Source organism: Vespa mandarinia, chromosome 9, assembly GCF_050613455.1.
Source record: "Vespa mandarinia isolate Hongniang chromosome 9, ASM5061345v1, whole genome shotgun sequence".
In the NCBI taxonomy this organism is placed as follows: domain Eukaryota; kingdom Metazoa; phylum Arthropoda; class Insecta; order Hymenoptera; family Vespidae; genus Vespa; species Vespa mandarinia.
Window position 1 is genome coordinate 2,390,001 of NC_140818.1, and position 21,373 is coordinate 2,411,373.

General features: G+C 29.2%; 2 protein-coding genes across 14 annotated transcripts in view; one reads left to right on the forward strand and one right to left on the reverse strand.

Moving 5' to 3' along the window:
- Positions 1-4,825, forward strand: part of ari-1 (E3 ubiquitin-protein ligase ariadne-1) — a 7,299-nt gene extending 2,474 nt beyond the window's left edge. For 9 of the 12 annotated variants that reach the window (XM_035877189.2, XM_035877191.2, XM_085659153.1 and 6 more), the window contains exons 2-8: positions 677-964; positions 1,047-1,220; positions 1,309-1,374; positions 1,463-1,678; positions 1,758-2,315; positions 2,412-2,638; positions 3,772-4,825. In XM_035877189.2, the coding sequence (XP_035733082.1) occupies positions 755-964; positions 1,047-1,220; positions 1,309-1,374; positions 1,463-1,678; positions 1,758-2,315; positions 2,412-2,638; positions 3,772-3,853 (1,533 nt within the window). In that variant the 5' untranslated portion in view covers positions 677-754 and the 3' untranslated portion in view covers positions 3,854-4,825. Of the gene's footprint in view, positions 424-676; positions 965-1,046; positions 1,221-1,308; positions 1,375-1,462; positions 1,679-1,757; positions 2,316-2,411; positions 2,639-3,771 lie in introns of all 12 variants that reach the window. The other 3 variants (XM_035877193.2, XM_035877192.2, XM_035877196.2) reach the window with 3 other exon arrangements.
- Positions 4,826-9,997: 5,172 nt separating this feature from the next.
- On the reverse strand, positions 9,998-13,666 carry LOC118446497 (uncharacterized). 2 transcript variants are annotated; one of them, XM_035877209.2, is made up of 4 exons: positions 12,723-13,666; positions 11,806-12,264; positions 11,171-11,321; positions 9,998-11,078 (listed from the first exon to the last, which is right to left on the reverse strand). In XM_035877209.2, the coding sequence occupies exons 1-3, from the start codon at positions 13,083-13,085 to the stop codon at positions 11,202-11,204; spliced, it is 942 nt and encodes a 313-aa protein (XP_035733102.1). In that variant the 5' UTR covers positions 13,086-13,666; the 3' UTR covers positions 9,998-11,078; positions 11,171-11,201. The 2 variants fall into 2 exon arrangements, with proteins under 2 accessions (XP_035733102.1, XP_035733101.1); XM_035877208.2 differs by having other exon boundaries at positions 9,999-11,321; positions 12,723-13,659.
- Positions 13,667-21,373: the final 7,707 nt, after the last annotated feature.

A 21,373-nucleotide genomic window follows, 5' to 3' on the forward strand; every position in this document is an offset into this window, starting at 1 on the left:
GTTGTTGAATTGTCGACCTATTCATCGTTTTTTCCGTGGCAGCAGTGTTCGGTGTATCAGCTGCCGGAGCAGAGCGCTTCGATGTTTTGGCAGCTGATTTTATTTTTCACTTCCCTTGTTATCGAAGCATTTTCAAATTTATTTGTTTAACCACGTTAAAGACAAAGTTTTAGTTTCGTTCCGCGAGTGAATAATACAAAAGAAAATTTATTAATAGTGAAATATATATAAAACCTCATGAGATATGTCCGACGCTTTATTCGGGAAGTAGAAAATAATGACGTCATGTACTGAAACATAAGCTGTTTTTTCACCTTGTTCTCCGCAATCGTTTCGCGGATACAGGTGTTACGAATTTCTAAAACATTGAATTTATTTATTAGATTAAAAATCTTTTTCTAGAACAAAGAAATAGAGACGTATGTATGTATATAGATTACGAAAATTCATCTTTAAATTTGGATATAGTAAAAATTGTTTCGGTCTTTTCAATCCAGTGATTTTTCTCATTGCTTTTAGCCTTTTTTTTTATATATATATATATCTTTATATATAGAACTGATTATAGGAATAGAAATTCTTATTTTTATTAATTTTGTAGTAATGCATACGTTACCGAAACGTTTTCAAAGATTTGTCAATTCGGTTTGTTAATTCAAAGATGTTTGTTGTATAGGTGCAGTATATATTACGCAAGGTTAACACAGCAGTGTTTTAAACACTTGCTGGAACTACTTGCTGTATTTGTAAAAATATGGATTCCGAGGAGGAAACGCTCTATGACGATGTTGACTCTGGTAACGAGTCCAGCGGGGATGATGTGGATTTTGCTATGGAAATAGAATCTGGAAATCAACGGGAACGAGCTACCGATATCGACGAATATCCATTTGAAATTTTATCCACAGAAGAAATTGTACAACACATGGTTGATTCTATAAAAGAGGTCAACACTGTAGTTGAAGTATGTTTTATAAAATTAGATTAATCAATCGATTCATTGAATATTATTTGATCTGTGTGTTTGAATAAATGATTTCTTATAGATACCTGCAACAACAACGCGTATTTTGCTAAATCATTTTAAGTGGGACAAAGAAAAATTAATGGAACGTTTTTATGATGGAGATCAGGAAAAATTATTTGCAGAAGCACGTGTCATTAATCCATTCAGAAAAGGTCCTGTGATAAATAGAAGTTGGTCCTCTCAAAATTCCTTGGTAAAAGAATAATTATATATAAATATTTCTCTTATTGTAATAGAATATACAAGCAGAAAAATTATTAAGTTATCTGTCCTTCTCACAGTCTAGAAGAACATCTGCAAATGGAACAGAAGAATGTGGAATTTGTTTTATGATTTTACCATCCTCTGTAAGTGTTATTGTATTGTAATATGTTATCGGTAAATATTATTGGTAAGAAATTTTTCTTAAATGTAATAAATGTATATATTATTTAGATGATGACTGGTCTTGAATGTGGACATCGTTTTTGCACCGGGTGCTGGGGTGAATATCTCACAACCAAAATAATGGAAGAAGGTGTCGGACAAACGATCGCATGTGCTGCTCATGCTTGTGACATTTTAGTTGATGATGCTAGTGTTATGCGACTTGTTAAAGACTCAAAAGTTAAATTGAAGTATCAGCACTTGATAACAAACAGTTTTGTTGAAGTAAGGAATCATATCTTTAAAAAATGTATCTAATTGATATCTTAAAAATACTCATGATATACATTATTTATTTTATTAGTGTAATAGGTTATTAAGGTGGTGTCCATCGCCAGATTGTAATAACGCTATCAAAGTCCAGTATGTTGAAGCAAGACCTGTTACATGCAAATGTGGTCACACATTTTGTTTTCATTGTGGTGGAGATTGGCATGATCCCGTAAAATGTCATTTGTTGCGTAAATGGATCAAAAAATGTGATGACGATTCTGAGACCTCTAATTGGATCGCAGCAAATACGAAAGAATGTCCAAAATGTAATGTTACCATTGAAAAGGATGGTGGTTGCAATCATATGGTATGCAGAAATCAGAACTGTAAAGCTGACTTTTGTTGGGTATGCCTTGGTCCTTGGGAACCACATGGATCTAGCTGGTATAATTGTAATCGATATGACGAAGAAGAAGCCAAAGCAGCGCGAGTTGCTCAAGATCAATCAAGGTCTGCCTTGCAACGCTATTTGTTCTATTGCAATAGGTATATGAATCACATGCAGTCCTTAAGGTTCGAGAGCAAGTTATATGCTAGTGTAAAAGACAAAATGGAGGAAATGCAACAACATAATATGTCCTGGATTGAGGTAATTTTTGTGAATCAGTGTAATAATAAAAAATCTATTTATATTCTCTTATTCAATATTTATTTAACATTTACCATTTTTCGGCTTTATGTTTAGGTACAATTTTTAAAGAAAGCAGTTGATATTTTATGTTCCTGTAGGCAAACTCTCATGTATACTTACGTATTTGCCTACTATTTGAGGAAAACCAACCAGTCTGTGATTTTTGAAGCCAACCAAAAGGATTTAGAGAGTGCTACAGAATGCCTCTCTGAATACCTCGAAAGAGATATTACGAGTGAGAACCTTGCCGATATTAAACAAAAGGTTCAGGATAAATATAGGTACATATATATATATATATATATATATATATATATATATATATAAAATATATATATACATATATATACATACATACATACATACATACATATATATATATATATATATATATATATATATAATTTGTATTAACAAAAAATAATTGTACTATATACAGAGTGTTTTGTAATATGTGGGATCCACTTCATTGATGGACAGGAGACACTAAATCAATGAAAAAAAAGTTCATGAATCTTTATGTGTGAAGCCATTTGAAAATTATTTACTCAACGTCGAAATACTTCAAGCATCATTTTGAGCACTTTGTATAACCAAAATCAGCCCATAATTACTATTAAAGTATAAACGACTATAATTTGGAAAAAGGAAGACCAAATGGGACACATGTTTATGTGAACATTTTTCATTGTTTTTCGCTATCTTCTATCTACTAATGAAGTGGGTCCTACATGTTATGAAATATCCTGTATATATTAGGTTGAAATATAAATAAGTTCGGTTGCAAGTATAAACATATTTTAATTCTAAGAATTAAGTTATGACTCATTGAAAATAACTGTGATTAACAAGAAGCCACTTGTAGCCACAGTTTAAATTCTACACTGCTATTATGTGTGTGTTCTGAACACCTTATTGAAGTTTAATATTTAACCCATAAAATGGAAAATTTATAAAAGTGCATAAATTCGTTATATAACGATGTGAGAATTTAAATGAGACAATTCAGCTGTAGATACGACTCGATAAATTTATAGCGTATATACGATAAAAGTGTAATAACAAAAAGAGCAAAAGTAGTTTATAAAATTTCATTTTGTGAACCAGAGCTTGAAGGATGTACTACAGTCTAATACGTAATTCGGATTTTGATGAGAAAACTTTACAAATATTGCTGGATGAAAATCATTCACGCGCCTAACTACACGGGAGTTGTAGCAAATAGATTAGAAATATTGTATATGATCATATATGGACACTTGGAAAAAATTTTGGAGATTAGAAAATGAGGGATTCAACTTAGATGCAACCGAATTTATTCATGTCATACGTTCGAATATATATATTTATATATATATATATATATGTATATATATAAAATTCTTAAACTTGAATGTTTTTATTTTCTATAAAGATATTGCGATAGTCGAAGAAAAGTACTTCTAGAGCATGTGCACGAAGGTTATGAAAAGGAATGGTGGGATTACGTGGAATAAGGAGAAGAATGAAAAATGCCCAGCTTTTCTTTTTTTTTTGTCGTGAGATGTAAAGTAAACAAAAAAAAGCCCTCTTCCTTCTCACCTCTGCCCCCAGCTGTGATAAATCAAGAAAGCTGAGAAAGAGAGAACAGACAGACAGAATGTAGTAGAGCATTGTTGGCAAAGTGATATGTACGTGTGTTACATATATTTGAAAACACAATTATCACCATCTGCGTGGCAACAATATTGATATATATATATATCGATATATATATATGTATATATTGATATATATATATTATGATATATATATATCAGATATATAATATATATATATATATATATATATATATATATATATATATATATTATATATTTCGAACTTATTAAAAATGTGAATTTTACCATCAACAACAACCAACAACCAACAACAACAAGAACAAGAACAAGAACGACAACAACAACTATTGATTGAATGTAACATAACTTCGTGATTGATTCGTGCTTGCTGTGTATACTGCACATGATTATTATACACCATTAGTTAATGCGATAAATATGCCTCCGTTACGGCATTGTATTCTGATATTCAAGCGGACCTTAGATATGCACTCAGTTAAAATTTTTTCAACTGAAGAAGATTGGTAAAAGTGCATTATTATATTTATTATTATGTGATCCAACAATGCATATACATTATATTATTGCGAAAAGATGAATTTTTGTGCTTGTGAAATTTAGATGACGATGATTCTTTCTTCTCTTCGATATATCCTTTTGATGCTACATATATTATATGATATCAGATAAATGAATCTTTGCAAGAGATAATTTTCTCTATATCATGTTTCTCCAATCAACTATCATTGAATTGTTTCACGCAATTTAAACGTTTTAGGATTACAAATGAGAAAAGAAGAAGAAGATGATGATGACGAAGAAGAAGAAGAAGAAGAAGAAGAAGAAGAAGAAGAAAGAAAAAAATAATGTAGGAAACTTTAATTAAATTAAATTCTTTGGATGTTACTCGTTTCAGAGTAATTGTTTGAGAAAAAGAGAGATAGAATGAAAGAAGTTTTTTCAAATTTTCATCATCGTGTTCATTGAGAAGATATTGATACACGATGAGAGAGAGAGAGAGAGAGAGGGGGGAGGGTTAGTCATATTTCCTCTATTTCGGACAATGATACGTCCAGGCTACAATTGCCACTCTAAAGTTTAGCTCAAAATACAACAATCATATCGTCAGTGTTACGATTATGAGAAATACATTATATATATAATATATATATGTATAATATATATATATATATATATATATATATATATATATATGTATTTATATTATATATATACACATATATATATGTTTACATGTAGAGATATCTATATGTATATATATATTATATTGTAGAATTTACAAAATGGAATAAGGAAAAAATAATAATGTAAATCTTTGACGGCCTTTTTTTTCATTTTGTAAATTGAAAATAATTGTCTTCAACCTAAGAAATGCGAACGGATCATTGTGAACAATAAATAGATATTTGAGAATAATAATTATTATTCAAACTGATAAACTCTCTTTACTTTTTCTGGCATTATCTGAGTAATAATATTGTCGACCAAACGAAAATGAAATATTTTTATTATATGTATACATATATATATATATATATATACATATACATATATATATATATATATACATACAATAAAAAGAGCGTTGGTTTTACGTTATGAGAGAGAGATTCGCATAATCAAAAGGAGAAAGATACAAATCTCATTTTGCTCGTCATATCATATTAACGACAAAGAGGGAGAGAGGGGGGAAGAAAGAGAGAGAGTGCACTAAAGAAGAATTTATGAATTATAATAATAATAATAATAATAATAATAATAATAATAATAATAATAATAATAATAATAATAATAATAATAATAATAAATGATAAAAGAATAATAGAAAATAAAAATAAATAAATAAATAATGACTATGGGCTTTTTCGTGCCAAAATGAGTCTGAGATTATCTTATTTACTTTTCAAAATAATCTCTAATGTATTTTAATGTTTTTGAATGATTATTTGAAAGACGATACGATTTGTTAACAAATATTTTTTTTATTTTTTTTTTTTACTTTCTTTTTTTTTCTAATTAACAAATTTGGATTTGAATTTATTTATCTAGATGGAAATACAATATACGCATGAAGTGTGTGTGTGTGTGTGTGTGTGTGTGTGTACATAAATTTTACAAATTGTATAATTGATTGATTGAAAGATTTGTTCGTCTTTCAAACAGGTATCGCATTAAATCGCATTAAAATATATTGAAAACAATTGAAACGAGATCAGTAAATATAACAATGTTTTTTTGTAATACTTTAAGAAAAAAAAACGTCTTTTGAAGTATTTCAATATCCAACTTAATTATCCATGGTAAAAGAACAGATTTGCTAAGTTTTTAAAAATGGGGCCAAGTTTTGAGCGTCTTTGTCGTAAAAAAAATAAAAAAACGAAAGTATGTCTTTTACATATTGAATCAAACATAAAACAAATACGTCGAGCGATAGAAAAATAATGTTGAAACGTTTGAATGAATCGTTTTTGCTCGTTAAAAAAGAAAAAGGAAAAGAAAAAAATAAGAAGAAACATTAATTAACAATTAAAAAAATCGCTTAATGAAACTATTCTAAAGCAATATATCATTACAGTAATTTAAAAAGAGTTTATAACACGTTCGCTGTGTAGACGACCTTTAGTCGTTTAATTTATTTGTTGCTTGCGTATAATTTATGACTTCAGTCGTTTAGTAGGAGTGTTGTTATATTGGCTTGGTATTTACTTGTTAAGAACATAATTAATATTTTCAGGTAGAAGCTAAAACCTTTAACTATAAATAATGCAAAAAAAAAATCCAAGTTCTTAAAAGAAAAAAAAGAAGTCCTTAACTTCTTTTTTATCTGTCTGTAATCTGTTTTCTCAAAAGTGAATATCTAAAAATGAAAATTAATTGATATTGTATTTATATAATAGTTCTAAAGTAAATTAATAATACACCTTAAATATTCAGGATTCTACAAAGTATCTATATTTCCTTAATCGGTTCGGCTTTTAAAAATTTTCTTAGAGAAACGACTCTGATCTCACCCCTATAATGAGTATTAGAAAGAAATTTCATTCAGTTGTTATAACAAATATTCAGGATAAATGAAGATTTTTATATTAAAAGTATTGTTTGTAAAAATTTTATTAATTTTTTATAGATTGATAATAATATTTTATCTTCAATTTCAATGGTAGCGAACGTGTGTGTGTGTGTGCGCGCGCGCGTGTGTGTGTAAGAATCTTTATTTTATTCACAGTAACAAACGAGCTCTCTCTTCACAGCGTTTATGTGCTCTATGATACTAATTATATTATATACTATGTAATATTTACTTGGATAAATTAATATACAAAACAAACATACACACAAATACATATACAGAAGAGACCAGTTGGGTAATTTATATATATATATATATATATATATATATATATATATATATATAATATATATAAGAGGCAAAGCAAACACATACACGACTTATTGGATAATTTATACACAAGGGATGAAACACACCCTTACATATACATACACAGAAAGAAAACTTGCAATAGTTTTATCCAAATATCTTTATCGATACAAATTGTGCAAAGCCAAACATATTTTTGACAGAAAAAATGAAGATGAAGTATAATCTTGAATAGCCGATTTAAAAAAAAAAGGGAAAAACACCTTGGTATATTTATTGTCTATCTAATATATTAGACAGTATTTATGTATGTAATACTGACGATATGTTGCGATCATCGTTAGTCAAATATTTGAAGTTAATGAACGTGTGATTCAATGATCACTTATTGTCGATATATAATAATAATTATAATAATAATAAATATAATAATAATAAATATAATAATAATAATAATAATAACAATAACAATAATAATAATAAATTAATTAATATTATTAATAATCAGAGGAAACGTGAAAAGAGAGTAGTTCCAATCTGTACAGTTACATATACATAGTTGTATTCACGTATAAATGCATAAACATAACACACATCCTTATATGTAGTTATATTGTCAATAATTAGCAGAATTAAATTAAAATAGAAACTTTTGAAGATTTATTAAAAAAAAAAAGAACAAATAAACAAATACAAGGAACAAAAAAGAAAATAAAAAAGGAGGAAAGAGAAGATTGTTAATTCTTGCTATAATGCATTTTAAAAAACGGAGAGAGTGAGAGAAAGAGAGAGAGAGAGAAAATAAAAAAGAAAAAAAGAACAAAAGAACAATGATGAAATGATTCAATTGTTTTCTGTACAGTTATGAATTTATTTAGAACTAAGGTAATAATTAATCGTGATGTAAATTAACAGAACAATTATTTCATAGTACGTGTTTTTTATATTCTTCGATTTATTCTCTACATTTATGTGTATTACACACATCCGCGAATATTACTTCCTTCCAGTCTGGCTTAATATATAGACAGAGAGAGAGAGAGAGAGAAAGAGTGTGTGTGCGCATGAGAGGGAGAGGGAGAGAGAGAGAAAGAAAAAGAGAGAGAGAGAGAGAGAGAGGAGAGAGAGAGAGAGAGAGAGAGAGAGAGAGAGAGAGAGAGAGAGAGATACTTCAAATGTAAAGAACGAATTAATATTTAAAATGCTTGATATAATACATTTTTCAAATTATTTACCAACAATACATGAAAAAAATTTGAATTTGAATTTGAATTTGAATCTTCGAAATATTATTCAAAAAGAAAAAAAAAGAAAATGTAAGAAAAATAAAAAAAAATAAGAAGATAAACGTGTCATATATTCTCAAAATAGGAATATATTCGAGGAAGAAAAACGATGAATATAATTGAATAAATGATGAATGATTAGAGTGATTAGAACTAAAATAGAAAAATTATTCGTGAAATTTATGTAAAGAATTTATAAATGAGATATCTTAACTACTTATAACCATTTTAACATTTACTACAGATGATAAAAGTAATTAAAAGAAAAAAAAAATAAGATAATAAACAGAAACAAAAGCAATCGATAGAAGATAAAATACCTTAGAAAGGTTGCGATCACTTTTGAAAGTTCCATCTGTTATGTGTAATCTATAATTATTATTATGTCCTAATTAATTCTAGTACCCTGTCCATAACAAAACAATTAGAAACAAATTTAATACCTAATCTAATTATCTCGCAGAAGAGAGAACGCATGGGATGATTGGACACCCTAAAGTTTGACACAAAAAAAAAGGAAAAGAAAATTTACAATAATAATCGTCGTTGCTGTGTATTAATTGTTGTTACAAAACGAAGTGAAAATTTTGATTCAATTATTTTAGATCTTCCTTTATTTTTCATTTATTTAGCTTTGTGTCGGCATTAAATAGATCGTTTGTGTGTATATATATATTTATATATAGATATATTTTAGTTCTTTACTGAAATAAGTTTTAATAGAGAAAAAATGTAGATCGTTCATTTTTATTTCTTAAATATGGCGAACGAAACGATTAGGAAAGACAAAAGCAAAAAAAAAAAGAAAAGGGATAAACGATTATTTATTTATTTATTCATTTTTTTTTATTTTTTACTTCATAAAAAAACTATTATCACCGGGCAATTATCGTACATAACCTCTTTTCATTTTCGTGTGAGAGCGCGTTGTAAACAATCGACATACATATATAAAATTCGAAATACATATACATATGTATATATATATAAAATGCGGTATACATTTTGCGGTCACCATTTTTTCTAGAGAAAACAACAAAAAAAGGAAAAAAAAATATATCCAGAAGTCTCTTTTTCTCATGCAAGAGAGAAGAGAACTAAATAATAATAATAATAATAATAATAATAATAATAATAATAATAATAATAATAATAATAATAATAATAATAATAATAATAATAATAATAATAATAATAATAATAATAATAATAATAATAATAATAATAATAATAATAATAATAATAATAATAATAATAATAATAATAATAATAATAATAATAATAATAGTAATAATAATAATAATAACAACAACAATAATAATAACAATAATAATAATAAAATAAACGAACAAAAAATAATAATGAGGAAAAAAAATAAAATAAAGAGAGCGTGCCGCGAATTTTTTTAATCAATCTAATATCATTTTTATCATCATCATCATCATCATCATTATTATTATTATTATTTCATAGAATTTGTTATTTAATATATTTTCTACCTAAAATAAATTAGAGAAATAAATACAAATAGTTTGCTTCTACCTAAATTCAATGTAATTTTGAGATTCTATGTTTGATCGTAAGAGATTTGAGATTCAAAATTAGAATTTTGCAATTAGGAGAAGAGGAATGGGAGGGGCTAAAGGGTTGAAGGAAAGAAAGAGGAAAGATGTCCTCCATTATTGGCGAACGATACGTGATAACTAAAGAGCGGGAAAATTAAAACTTTTTTCGGAATAAAAGGAGAAATTAAAAATAAAGATGGAGGAAGGAGAAAAAAAATAAAAAATCAACTAAGTTGGTGTGTATGTATGTGCATGTATGTATGAATGTATGTATGTATGTGCATGCGTTCGTGCCTGTACACGTACATTCGTTAGAAAAAATCAAAAACAAAAAATAAACAAAAAAAAAAAAGAAAAAGAAATAGATTCATTTATCAAAGAAACATAAAAATTCTAAGTGTTCTTCTTTTCGTCTTCGTTTTCTTATTCTCTCTTACTCTTATATCATAGAGTTTTTCGAATGGATTAAATTATAAAAAAATTATGAAAGAATAATGGCGGCAGACGATTGGTAATGACATGAAAGTCTCTTTGATTGGTTTTCGTTGATTTCATGAAAGTCTCTTTGATTGGTTTTCGTTGATTTCATTGAAATTCGTGTTCGATTCGTTTTCGTTGAATCAATTGTACAAGGAAAACATTGAAACGCAACAACAAATTTCTGCTATTGTTAGATGTGTCTGTATACGTGTGTAGTTGTAGCGTAGTAATAGTAGTAGTGGTGATGACGGTGAAGGTGATAGTAGTAATAGTAGTAGAAATAGTAGAAATAGTAGTAATAGTAGTAGTAGTAGTAGTAGTAGTAGTAGTAGTAGTAGTAGTTGTAGTGAAGTAGTAGTAGCGTCACGCTCGTTTCGTTGGGTTGCGTCCTAAGCGCGGGAAAAAAGAACACGTTCGAATATCCTTTTGATCGCGTTCTCGTAAAAGATAAGTACGCAAAAGGGTTTCGACCGGAACGTACCCTGGTTTAAACAACGATTTGCGACATTGTATCAGGAAGTTACGGTTAATATGGTGGTCACCAAGCCAAGAGTTGCACCCGTCATTAGGAGACTTCTCCAGATTGCTCCGCTAACCTCTTCGGCGACTGGATACTCTACGCAAAGTTGTTCCTGAAAGAGTAACGTTAAAAAAAAAAGAAAGAAAAAAGAAAAATTAAAACAATTATAACAGGTATTATAGATTATTAATAAATATTTATATAAATAATACGTGATGAGATAAAAGTTCATAGATCGGTCAAAATTTATTAGGCTTATAGTGTTACAATCTGAAAGAAGGAAAAAAAGATTAACCTAACGATTCTCGAAATAAATTAATTGATTATTTAAAAAGAAATCTAAGAACTTATAACTCATTCTGTGTATAATGGTAATATGTTAATTCTCTTGTCAAACAATTCGTAAAAAATTCGTAATAAAAATAAATATTAAAAAAAAAAAAAAAAAAAAAAAAAGAATTAAATAAAGTAATAAGAAGAAAAAAGAAAAAGGAATGAAAAAGAGCAAGGTTTGTTTGACTCTGGTATTACGTGGATATGTGTATTACGTGGATATATAAGTTACGTGACCGATAGGGGATGCGTTTAAAACTCACCCATCCGTATCCTTTAATATAGTGTGCTATTTCTTCGCCGATATAACGTGAAACATACAAAGGTAATTTCTTTTTCAATGCGTGCATCCTCCTATCCCTCGCCCATAATGCTAATCTCCCCATAAAAGCGTACAAACAAACGATTCTCGCCCACGTAACGCCACCGTGAAGGAACAACTCGTCGGCGACACAGACGAAAGCTTCGTAAGCTGTATCAGGGACAACGTTCAAACGGTTGACCATACTTGTGAAGAGTATACTGTGCTTGTTCAGCATCCGGTATACGTTATGCCGCATGCTGCGAGATACCGGATCTCTTGATATTAGATAAATGTCTTCCTTCAAGAGATAACGTATCACGTCGTTTGCCAAACATTCGGCAGTAAATTCAATCGAATTTTCACATAGTTTATATCGAGGGGGTGGCGCCAATTGTGGGAAGAGATGTTGCAAGCGTATCTGGAAAGAGCAAACAAATAAAGAGAGAAAAAAAAAAGAAGAAATAAGAATAATAAAAGAAATGAATTATTTTTTGCATTATATTCAATATCTTTTTAAAACTTTCAAATAATTAAAGAAAAACAAGCAACGAGATCGTGCCCACATATGTATGTATGTATGTATGTAGTCCATGCATGTTCGTGCTTTCTCTTGTATTCCCTTTTCTCTTCCCCTTCCCTCTTTTCTCTTCTCTTATATTCTCTTCTCTTTCTCACTTGAGTGACCGCGAAATGTACTGACTCGAGGTCACGAGTATCGCCTATCGATTCTGTTCCCTCGACAAAGGGAGCCAAAACTAGGAAAGGGAAAGAGAAAGAAAAAAGCTAGGGGTTGGAAAGTACAGATGCATACATACATATATACATACATACATACATACATACATATATATATATATGAAATATATAATATATTACCTGGCAGATTTCGATAAAAGACATAGCACTGGTAGCGGTTCGGATGGCATATCTGTATACTATCCCTCCTCCGCCACCATCTCCTCCTTCTCCACCACCATCCTCTTCATCAGCTTCCTCATCAAGCTCTTCCTCATCTTTGCAGTCCACGTCTTCGTCGGAGACAGTGGCGGCGGCGGAGGCGGCGGCGGCGGCGCTGCAGGCTCGCTTGCTCGGTGAATTCCTGTTACCGGGTGGATCGCATTCCAGAATGCCGCCCACTCTGGAATGCGGTTCTCCCCGCGCTAACGCACCCCTTCCCTCCTCTCCCTCTTCAGTGAAGATCTCATTGTTCGTTTTCGGCGCTCCGTCGTCGCCGGCCATTCTTGCGTCTTTTCTCTCTTTATTTCTTTCTTTCTCTTCAACGTAAAATTCTCTCTTTCTCTCTCTTTCTTTTTTTTCTCTCACTCTCTGTCTCTCTTACTCTCTTCTTCTCTTTCTCTATATTTTTCTCTTTCTCTCTTTAACTCTCACGCGCGAATATCTCTCACCAATACGTCTCCTATCTCCTTCCGTCGAACATTAATTCTTCTTCTCATAAAAACATTATAACTTTAAATGACGATTACCGTCCACTCCACTTGAGAGAAATGTAATTTTGCACGCAATATTAAGCGCACAACGAATAACTTGAAATCTTCCTTTTCGTTTTCCTCGTTGTCCTCGTTGTCCTCGTCGTCCTCGTCGTCGTCGTCGTCCGCCGGCCGACGAAGCGCTCTCTACGTTCCCGCGGCCATTTCCGAAGCCAGTGTAGCCGCTTAACCCCCACTATCTATCCTTCGTGCCGCATCCTATCGACCAATCACAATACTTCTTGTACTAGCAGCGCCGCAGTCGCACTCACTCACACTAATCCCTTCTCAGAGTCTCTATGGATCATTCAACATTTCTCCCCACCATTAGCGCCCCTCGCCGTATTCGGCACGCGAGAGTCGTGGCGCCACCTCGCCCCTCTTCACTCCTCCCGCGCCACCCGTCGCGTACACACGTGTGTTCTATATCTCTCACTCTTTCTCTCTTTCTCTTGATGTATATCTGTTCTCTTTCGTGGCGGGGTGCTTTTCTCTGTGTTAGTACACGTGTTGACTCTCTCTTACTCTTTACTCATATATATGTTGAGTATATCGTTGGATTATATATATATATATATATATATATATATATATATATATATGGAGCTATACACCCGCCGACAGAGAGACAGGATACTGTGAGAATGGAATTTTCGAGGAGATCGCAGAGACGTTCTCTACCTACTCGTCGTTCCTTCCCCTCTATTTCTATACTCTTCATTGTATTCTCCTTGCTAACGGGATATAACGAGGGGAATGTTAACGCGTTCACTGCCATGGTAATTTTCTTTTTTCCTTTATGCAAATCTGTGTTTCTTTCTAATTATTTTTTTTTTTACTTTATTTTATTTTTTTTAATTTAATTGTTTTTTTCCCAAGACAACTATACGATTTGTAATCCTAATACTTTAGTATAATTTTTCAAATATTACAAGAGTATTTATAATTATTATATATATATATATATATATATATATATGTATATTTATATTTGTACGAATGATTACAAAATTTTTTTAACGGAGTATGAAAAAGAAAAGACCTTTTGTGATCGTAAGATTTCCGTTTAAGGAAAGTTGCGCAACCATGTCAGCTCGTTTAGGAAATGCTCGATCTTTGACTTTATCCGGTGTATAAACATGTATACATATATAGATACAGCAATGTGTAAAGCAGTGTTTATAAAAGTCGAGAGAACGTGTTCCTTTCTTTGGTGAAAGTTACTACAAGATTGTTACATCGAATTTCATGATTTGAATAAATCCTTCAATTCTTGTTTTTTTTTGTTTCCTTATCACAATATCATTCTTTTATAGGAAAAAATTACGCTCGATCGTGTTTATCAGATTATTATTAGAATCAGAGACAGAAAAAGAAAGAGAGATAGAAAGAAAAAAAAGACAAACATAGAAAGAGTTAATAGTATCACTCTTTTTCTGTGATGGAATTATTATATTATACTGAAAGACTGGTCGATGTTCTCGTTCATGCTGGATCACACAGTCTTGGTTATATACTCGATTCTTGCAGTGCCGCTTGGTGCAACCTTCAAAGGCCACCGGAGAACGCGTCGATGAATGAAGTAGGAAAGTTGCGGAGTGCCGCGTTCACAGACCGGATATACGTATACTAGGTGGTCGAGAATACGCGTCTCGTCGAACCAGTTTTAACTTTGCCAACGTCATCTCCGTCTCGAATGTGATTATATCCTGAGATCGATATCTCCTGCTTACATCATTCTCATATTCGAAAGTTGAACTGTTGCCTTTAGTTTTTCTATTCTTTTTTTTCTCTATTTTTTGTTTTTTGTTTTCTTTTTTAATTGTTATTATTGTTGTCGTTCTATTTCACGATTGTCCTTTGTAAGTATGTAAACACATCGTTAAACGTTCTATAAAATTAATTTATTTTTGTCCATACCAAAATTATATAATGTAAAAGTTATATAGTATTTATTACTTATACCTAATTATAATCATAAAGGATAAAACGGAAGTTCTTAGACGATTTTAAAATTGTCTATTTGATGATTTATTCGATTGGTCTTTTTTTTCTTTTTCTTCTTCTTCTTTTTTTTTATACTGTTTTACATCAGAACCATACTCTCAAAGTATCGTGTTGCAGAAGATTTATTTCGTAATTTTTTTCTTTTTTCTATCATGTTACATCGTAACCACGTTATAAAAGGTTGATTTCTAACGAAATGTTTGAAAAATTCAATTACATCTTATCAGTGAATAAATGCGAAAAATTATTAATGTTATATCTTGTATATAGAGCTTTTTTGAGTCGATATTTCATTATTTATTTCTAATTTAATATAAAGAATATAGATACAAAAAAGAAAACAGATAAAAAATTTTAATTAGATAACGGAGAAAAGTCTATTTGTAATAGATAAACTATAAACGTTCAAATTTTCGATCTCAAAGTTGAAAGTTTTTTCGCATTGGGACGTACATCATATATCCATACATCCTATTTAACTCTACATAGATTATCATAGATCATCTATGCTACTAAGCGCAGATCATAGCGAGGTGTACTTTACCGGTCGAGGGTCAAATATTATACGATCGAATTGATTATTGTATAATATTTATCAAATACGAATGATCCTTTAACTATGAAACTTTATTTTAACATTTCATAACCATACGTAACATTAAATATACGTAATCAATAAATTTAATCCAAACATTTACTTAGAATGCAAGAATAAGCTTAGATCTATGCTTTTGGAAATGATGAAAATAACTTAATCATTATTGATAGATAAGAAAAATATTCTTTTATTATATACACTCTGTGAACTTATTTTATAGCACCGATTAAATCAATAGAAGGGAAGTCAAACAAATAAACAAACAAAGAAAAAAGTGACCTTGAAAACTGGAAATTGTTTCTCTATAATATTTCGATATATAATTACGTATCAATATACTTAAAACAAATGACGTATATTATATATATTAAATATTTATATATTTAATATTAATTAATAACGATAAAATTATTATTATTTGTTAATTCATATAATTATTTTTATCATCGAAATAATTTTAAAGATTTTCTTGAAGGGTTAATTATTTAATTAAAGATTAATGAAATTAAGTTATAACAATACGATTTGCTTTATTACACAAATTTATTTTAAACGACATCGATGGTCGCTTATTAATGATTGTGCCGTTTTTGTATGTATATATTCTTGACGAATGTTAATCTTACACAAAAAAAAAATATATATATACATATAAACAAAGGGAATTCTCTTTATATACCCTTTGTATATATCTAGTACATAATATAACTTATACATAGCTTCTTCACATTTTTTCCGATCATCAATTGTAACAATCAATTGTTCGAGATAGCGCAATGGTTTTTAGTTTACAAAAACATGAGCATATAACGTCGTTCATTGTTTTTAAAATGAAAATATCAGAAATCATGTGTGTCGCTCGTTAAAGATAACAACAACGACCGACTGGCAATAATTTAATCCTCGGATATTATTGTTTTGAACAATGTCTTATACACGCGTATTATTTGCTTATCCATGTATTATTATACAATAAAAAATTTAATCGAAACTTAAAGATATTATTAAAAAGTCGACATAACTGTGTATGTAATAAAAATAATAGAAGACGTAACGAATACGACAAATTAAAATGATCATTAATTAAAATTTATCGTAGTAAGATCTCGCTTTGTACGGTGAGATACATTTAGATGCTGTGTAAACCCGTAGAACTTGTCTCACCGTGTATGAATGCCCCAGGCCATAGCGTTTCTCAATGAACCTCTCTCTCTCTCTCTTTCTCTCTCTCTCTCTCTCTCTTTCCCTCTCTCTCTTTCTTTCCCTTTCTCAACTCGAGAGCATGCAACGACTACAGCCGATGAAATTCCTGAGTTCTCTCATGGTATGCCAACGATTTTCTTACTTGCTACGATCACTTCCAAAATCTTTTCTTTTTCTTTTTTCTTTTTTTTTTCTTTCTTTCTTTCTATTTCTTTCTATCATAGATTTTAAAGCTAATGAAATTAAAAAAAAAAAAAAAAACAGAAAAGAGAAGAAAAAGAAAGAAAGTGAAGAAGAAACACTTAAATCACGTATATATACATATATATATATATATATGTACTATGTATTACTTAGGTACCTCGTACATCGACAATCTCATTGCGATTCTTTTAAAATATAGCACGCAGGTGCAGCTTTGCAATGATTGCACGATTAAAGCTACCTAATGATGTATTTTCTCTCTCTCCTTCTCTCTCTCTCTCTCTCTCTCTCTCTCTCTCTCTTTTCTTACCATTCTATACCAAACTCGGAGAGACGTACAAACCGAGATACATTAGAACACCGTAACCGGACATGGATAAATTGGCGATCTGACTCACGTGTAGATGACATCTAATTGGGTCATTATCTCACTGTCGTCGTTGCTTCTTAAAGCACGTTCGACTATCGCACGAGGGGAGAATCCTACGTTATTCGATTCTTCGAGATCATTGGATTAATTTTTTCTTTTTGTTTTTTTTTCTTTTCTTTTCTTTTTTTATCAATCTATAGATATATCTAACCAGTGGAGATAAAAGAAGAGTTTCCTCTTTTCGATTTTATTAATTTTCTTTCTTTTTTCCTTCGAACTTTAAGTCGTCCGATAGAAAATATTTGTTCATTCGAAATTTTCAGATTAGATTTATTATTTCAGATAAATTAATTATCTCTATGTTAATATTTTTTGGTTTCTTTTTTTTTCTTTTTTTATGTAACACTGCCAAAAGTTTCATTGTATCGTCGTTGACAAAATTGTTAGATATTAACGTAATACAAATAATGTTTATTGAAATATTTCGAATCAGATTTATTATATGTTATCATATGTAAAAAAAAACGAAATTCGACAAACATTAATATTATTTTTATTCAATTCTTTTTTTTTTTTCTATACACGACAGAAAGATGTCCGACGTAAGATCATTATTATTATTATTATTATTATTATTATTATTATTATTATTATTATTATTATTATTATTATTATTATTATTATTATTATTATTATTATTATTATTATTATTATTATTATTATTATTATTATTATTATTATTATTATTATTATTATTATTATTACTATTATTATTATTATTATTATTATTATTATTATTATTATTATTATTATTATTATTGTTATTATTATTATTATAATTATTAATTTGTTTCTTTTTCATTGTCTTTTTCTCACTTCAATTAGATATATAAATGAAGTTATTAGAACGATATATCGATAAGATTTATCATCGTATGGTATTGTTTCTCTCGAGCGAAATGGACCGTGGGAAATTCGAATGAGAGAGAATCGGCCGAGCGCAATATTTCAGGGGAACTCATGTGGCCACCCGTGGTCTGGGTAGCTTTTCTTACCGTCATTCATGATACTATGGTACGCCAATAGGATGATTGCCCTGACGGTCGCTCTGACTAAAGTGGATAAAGTCTTCTACAGTAATTTCAGTTGAACAGGGCGCAGAGGTACGGAGGTTTAGCCCTTCACCCTTTCTCCGTCCATCCCATCCCCATAATCCTCCTCGACCCTCCTTTTTATTTCATTCTTATTCAAGAGTGAATTCGAGAAAATGTTTTTAAACGTTGTTATTATTATTATTATTATTATTATTATTATTATTATTATTATTAATAAAGTGAAACTTTGCTAATAATATTAATATAAAATAATATTAATATACATAAAACCATTTCGATGACAAACACACAATCACAGTCAATATTCTTTTTTTTTTAAATTAAATTTATTTATTACAAAAACCCATTAATAATTGATGGTAATAATCATATATCGCGAATTTTTTTGTTCGATTGTAACATTTAAAAACTAATCGATTAATTTGTATTAGATATTATATTGCAATTAATTGAAATAGAAGTTTCACGTCTGTCTATAGAATGAGTCTATAGTTCTTATTTGATTTTCGAAAGGTTATTTATTTTTTTTCTTTATTGTAGATTTTTTAGATTTATTTCTTTTTTTTTGTTTTCCTCAGATCGTAAAACTGCGAGACTGGAAACTTTTTTACAATCTGAAAAATAAAAAAGAAAGAAAATATATTAGCCTATAAAATTTTGAAAAATATTTTCGAAATCAGTTAAGAAGTTTTGTTTGATTCTTGTAAAAAAAGAAGTTATGTTTACGATGTCGATTAGACGAAAGAAAATAATTAAAAATTTTTATTTTTAATATAACAATATTATCTACATATTTGTTTTTTTTCTCATTATTAAGCAACTGTGAATGTGAATGTGAGATAGATAGATAAATAAAAAGAGAGAGAGAGAGAGAGAGAGAGAGAGAGAGAGAGAGAAATAAAAATAAAAGTAGAAAAAAAATTTCTATTGTTTGCTTTATGCAAATTACAGTCGATATTAAACGTAACATGACGTATAGAACGTGTATTACATGTGTAGACAAATACATGGATACATAGAAATATGTAAGTATTACATTCTCCAGTATATATGTCTATATGTATATACATATGCACTTTCTTGATGCATACTTACCATAGAGATAGCACGTGGAAATAGTTTCTGTCAATGACCTGCACATTTCTTTTGCGAATGCAACATTTTAATTTTTCTTTTTGAATTCTTTCTTTCTTTTTTTCTATTTTTTTTTCTTTTTTTTTTTTAATAGAGAATAATCCACGTCATATATACTACGATTTAGATAATTAGAATGTGATTTGTAATTCTTTTCAAACGAATGAGGAGAATATTGTGTTCTTCTTTTTTTTTTGCGATTTAACGTTGTATGACTATAATTCGTTTATTGGTGTATGATTACACATCTAATCATATGTTTCTTTATTTCCTGGTATTTTTTTTTTTTAATATAAAAATGTATCGATGTATGTACGTGCTTTCATTTATGTATAGATAAGTAAAGTAAACATAGATTAAAAATTAGGATCATTAAGTATCATGAGAAGATATACATATATGTTTATGTATTTATATACGAATAATGAACAATGTAATTATATTGTACACATATATGTTTCTCGTCCGAAAAGACTTGAATAATTAGACATATGTATCTATTGGCCAGCTCAATACTGTGCTATTATATATATAATATATATATATATAATATACATATATATAATATACATAGAAGTCACGAGTTTTTTTTCGATTAATTCAACGGAGAGATTAGAAAGAAATATACTAATCCATAAAAATAATACTTTTCCTTTTTTTTTTTCTTTACATATAAGCTGCTGATTATGAAAATAGTCTAAGTCATTTGAGAGATATTACAAAAGATATATATATATTTTATCACAGTTAGACACATATCTTAAATTTAAAAAAAAAATTTAAATTATATAAATAATTTCGTTTTCATTCTTTCTTTTCTTCTTTTTTTTAAATAAATGCACCCAATTATTTTTTCTGTTTGTCTCCTTGTAAAAAAATAAATTTTAAATAATTTACGGAAAATAAATGTCAAAATGTATCCAAAAAAAAATAAATACATATATGTGACCTATTGTTAGACCACTTTTGTAATCCCCGGTTCATATACATATAAACATACATACATACATATATATACATATATATATACACACACATATATACATTTATTATGTATATATGTATGCATATATATATATTTATTATGTAAGTATATATATATGTACGTTTTTATGTATGTATGTATGTATATATATGTATATATATATATATATATATATATATATATATATATATATATATATTTGTCCATATATACATATGTGTATTGATATGTACCTCGTCAATCCGTCGTACGAGGACGATACAAGCTCGGTGATTCTCGAGCAGATTGACAGACGTACTTGGTCGAGCGTGCGGCCAACTGACCCCTCAGTTCGCGATAGTGATGTAGTTATCTCTCCATCGACGCCTCGGCAAGTCGCGCGGCGTTTATTCTCTCTCTGTCTCTTATTCGCCTCCCGTTGGAC

What these genes read in the sequence shown, in the direction of transcription:
- LOC118446497 (XM_035877209.2), bottom strand. Translation starts at nt 13,085, where the DNA reads ATGGCCGGCGACGACGGAGCGCCGAAAACGAACAATGAGATCTTCACT. An exon ending in CTTTTATCGAAATCTGCCAG is followed by an intron (nt 12,265 to 12,722) that starts GTAATATATTAT and finishes TGCTCTTTCCAG; the next exon opens with ATACGCTTGCAACATCTCTT. An exon ending in ATATTAAAGGATACGGATGG is followed by an intron (nt 11,322 to 11,805) that starts GTGAGTTTTAAA and finishes TTACTCTTTCAG; the next exon opens with GAACAACTTTGCGTAGAGTA.